The 4308-nt window shown below is 41.7% G+C and overlaps 1 protein-coding gene across 1 annotated transcript; it reads right to left on the reverse strand.

Moving 5' to 3' along the window:
• Positions 1–959: 959 nt before the first annotated feature.
• On the reverse strand, positions 960–2759 carry LOC104507249 (PR domain zinc finger protein 15-like; the record flags this gene model as incomplete). Its single annotated transcript, XM_010148468.1, has 3 exons — positions 960–1640; positions 2099–2311; positions 2679–2759. Coding segments are annotated over 3 exons (771 nt in total), but the record flags the coding sequence as incomplete, so codon positions are not given.
• Between the last annotated feature and the right edge of the window lie 1549 nt (positions 2760–4308).

Here is a 4308-nt window from a genome sequence, read left to right on the forward strand (position 1 = left end):
GCACTGCACACACTCTTGTGTGGCTGTGAGTTTTGGAAATAGGTTTGGAAACTGAAGCGATAGAATCCATACATTATTTCTTTAAGAAAGGGCAATACAGGGATGAAAAAACTAACGTTTCATATCAATAACAGTGTTTTCCACACAAATACTCACCAGGAACACACAGTAAAGTACAAAGGCTATATATATATATATATGTATGCATATATATATAAAAAGAATGCTTTCTCAAATGTTTATTACACAATGAAAGAAGACTAATTGAAAAAAAAATTCACATCCTGAACTTTGATCAAAGGGGTCTGGTTGCTCTTCAGGTCTATCAGCTAAAAGCAAGATTGAAAGAGCAGTTTTGAAAAATGACATAAAGCCGTATCACATTCTTTTTTCAGTTCATGACTGGTTTGATGCAAACTTGACTAGAAGACCACAAAAGTTGCTTTAGCATTAGATCAGCTATCTGGTTCAAGTAGCGCTAACACTGTGTTACGGGTACAGGGTTTTTCCCATGACTAAAATGGAAATACTTTGTTAAATTGGTATATTTTCTTCCACACCACACTCACCCCCACCCCAAAGCCCCAACCTCCACCTACTTTACCAACGATGTTAGATACAAGACCTAAAGAAGATAAAAAACAAGACAATTATTGTTTTGCCCGTTTGCGTCTTTACATTTCAGTCTCTACCAGCTGACCACACGTGCATTCCACCTCACTGTGAACAAGGTCTTAATATGCAATTTCCAGACTTGGAAAGAAGTGACAGGGTATGGCTGGAAGGGTTTTGGAAATCACCGGTGCCGTAATATTTAGGATTTCCCTGCTTTGGTTAAGATGTATTATGATGCTCCTGTCAAATCTCAATCTTACTGTGCAAAATACACAGTGCAAGGGGGTGCTAAATTTATGGTGAGATTTTTTTTTCCTTTTTCTTTTTTTTTTTTTTTTAAAAAGACAGTGCAAGGCCTAGAGACAGCGTGAGAACCTCAAGATTATGGTGTTGCAGGGTGCTGTGCCAATTTTAGCTTACATTTCATTGTATAAACATTTTCCCATCTCTGTTTGGTATCCAGCCAACAATCCTATTAGAAATTTTCCAAACGTCTGTGTGATTTTGTCTCTACGTACTGTCCGTTTCCAAACTTTCCGAAGTATAAATTAGTAGCTATACATCTGCTGTTGTTGCTCTGTTTGAACCTGCTGCTGTCCTGACTGCTGTTGCGTTGGTGGTGCCTGGGCCTGCAAGACATCAGTCTGAGGCACTGACCTCCACGCCAGAGGATGCTGTTCTGTTATCTGGTTCCCGAGGGGAGCAATGGAGTTCACCAAGGTGGTCAGGTTTATAAAATGGGCCACGGACTGAGGATTGGCTGCCTCTGGCTGCGGCTGGATCTGAATGTCATTTTGGCGGTTGTGCAGCATGGCGGAACCACTGACGGTGTCAAATGTCACGGTGAGAATCGAGTTGTCCAGCTGTAACTGGCGCTCAGGTGCCGTCAGATGGCCCACAGCCACCGGCTGCAGGTTTGTGAACTGGGTTCCAGCTGCCGTCGTAATGGGGGTAACAGTGATATTCGTCAGCCCGACAGAACTGGAAGGGGCTGTGACGTTTGGGTCACCCAGGGTCACCACCACCTGAGGAGAAACAGAAAGGTAACCTCGACCCTACATCTTGCAGCCGACTACCAGATATGAAGAAAGATCAGGTGGCTGCTGGTGGGCTCACACGTTGCTACCGTGGAATATGACAGCTTCCACGTACAGAAATAAGAAGGTAATGGGAGGGAGGCACGTGCAACGTTCACAGCCAGCAGCCGAATTAACTTTCACACTTCCAGTCACAGCTTCAGCCAGTTGGTGGCATCTGGCAAACAAGGAGATGGTAACACCAGAAGGAATGAAAACAATATAAGGAGCTTACTGGTCCAGCTCCCTGGGGTTTTTTTTAAGTCTCTATTCATCTTCGTATTACTATAGTTTATCAAATTACCTCTAAACACTCCAGCCACTCTTCTGTGTTTGCCATTAAGAAGAAAGAAGGGTTATCCCTCTAAGCAATGCCTGCCACCCATCACCCCGCTACTGGAGCTCACCTGCTGGATGCTCTGTACAGCTGAATTAGTCTCATCGCCAACATACCCTGTGAATTCACCTTCCTTCTCTGTGTATTCACTGAAGGCAGGCTCCTCAGGCACTTGAGCTTCCTCCTCCTCACCTGACTTCTGTTTTCGTTTCTGGCCACGTTTAGGAGCTTTCATATGCTGTTTCCCTTCTGGTAGTTCACCCTGTTCCAAGGCTAATTCCGGCTGCAGCGACACATTTCCAAACAAAACATCAAATCATTTTGCTTAGTGAAGTTCCAAGTGAGAGACTGTCACATGAAGTTGGTTTACTGTCAATTCCCAAGTGAAGAAACAAACTTCATTTCAGGGTATGAGACCTCGCCCTGTAATTACCTCTGTTTTACCAGCACCCATGTTACACAGCAAAACAGATCAACAGCTTGCAGCTGCTTATACATGTTAAGCTAGGTCTGACTCTCTAAAAAAGCACATTCCTTGCCTATCAGCCTAGGCCCAGCTATGTTATGTTCCAAAAAAGTGATGTCCCCACCTTACCCTCCAGTAGGCCTGGAATCTAACTGCCACCAGAACTCTGCCACGATGAATTTACCTGAACAATCCCAATTGAGGAGGCGTCAATGGTAGTTGTCTCTTGCAGCTGCTCTAAATCATCAATCCTCACCGAAACAATCTGTAGAGAAAGAGGTTATCAGCTGTTGAACCGCAGCAGTGCACACCGCAGTCAAACACCACAGCACTACCCTAATAAATCCTGTCACAGAGCAAAAATGATGTAATCTAACATACCATTTAATACAAAGGATTTAACCATGGCTTTTTTAATAGAAGCTTTTGGCATATAATCTTTTCCTTCTTGCTGAAAGCCAGCAAAGTTTAAATACAACAGTAGAAAAAAATGTTTATTTTCATACTGCAGACAGAAGGCAACCCACTGGGAAGTGATGACTTCTACAGAAAAATGTGTTTGAAAAGAAGTATTATTTTACCATTTCTATTTATAAACCTACCAACTGTGTCCTACTCCATTATTTTCAGCTGAATCTATACATCTCAACCTATCAAAGAACAGAGACAAATTGCTCTCTGGACTGCAGATTGTAGCTGCATTTTTAATCCAAAAATCAATAAACAAAGCTTTTTGTTGTCTTCCTTCCCAGTTATCATGATAAAAAAAAGTGTTCACGGCAAAGCAATACTAATGATAAATTGGTAGTAAAAAACAAGAAAACTTTAAAGAGAACGGACAAGCCTTAGTCAACCTAAACAAGAAATGCTGAGGAGAAGCACAATAGCTATTCAGAAATTTAGAACATGGAAAAAGCCCCACTGGGATCAGACAAAACATCCCTCTAATCCAGATTCTCTGCTGTCAGCATTCATCTTTAATACTTAGAATAATTTTGTGTCATCAGCAGATGCTGCCATCACTTCTCTATTTACCATTCCTTTCAGATCACTTCTGAATACAGACAGCACAATGGGGAAAAAAGAATCCATTACACTCACTAATGGATGAAGATAAAACATGAAAAAAACATACACTGAAGCTGAGGCAGAAAAAGAAAAGGGATTTAAATAATCAGAACTACTTCATTTTTTGGGAGTGACAATCAGATGTTTACTGTTGAAACATAACATAATGAAAGGGCTGATTCAGTTAAGTGCATGCTTAACAGACACTACCTTCAAGTGTCCCCAAAAGAACTGAAAAAGGAGGGAGAGGGAGAAACAGGTAATTCCTTTCAAGTCACTGAAGGGTATAAACTTTCTTTACTTTTTTACTGTGGTAACAGTAATCAAGTGAATCAACCTCAGTGACAGGTTGGTTACCTTTAGGTCTCAGAAATTAATACATAAAAGTCATTTAACAAAAAGGATTGGCCTGGTTCATTTAACCAACTAGGAGCATGGTGAGTTCCATTTCTGCTGTTCATCGGGACAGTCTCTCAAGTAGAACAAGAATGTAATAGCCTTGATAACAACCCACATCCACTCCAAGGGGCAGAATACAGGCAACTTCCAGGAAAGGAGTTCTGAGCTCCAGATTAACACACTTAGTGCAGGGACACTACTCTAAATTCCTTATTAAAAGGCCAAGGAAATACTAAACCCTCACCTGGCCTACAATGAGGAAACAGGATCGTCAGTGTCTCTCTCATCTCTACTGTGTACAGGATACTGCTGATCAGGAGGGGCCATACAAAAAGGACAAGCTCCCA

This window comes from Eurypyga helias, unplaced genomic scaffold, assembly GCF_000690775.1.
Source record: "Eurypyga helias isolate BGI_N326 unplaced genomic scaffold, ASM69077v1 scaffold10663, whole genome shotgun sequence".
NCBI lineage: Eukaryota > Metazoa > Chordata > Aves > Eurypygiformes > Eurypygidae > Eurypyga > Eurypyga helias.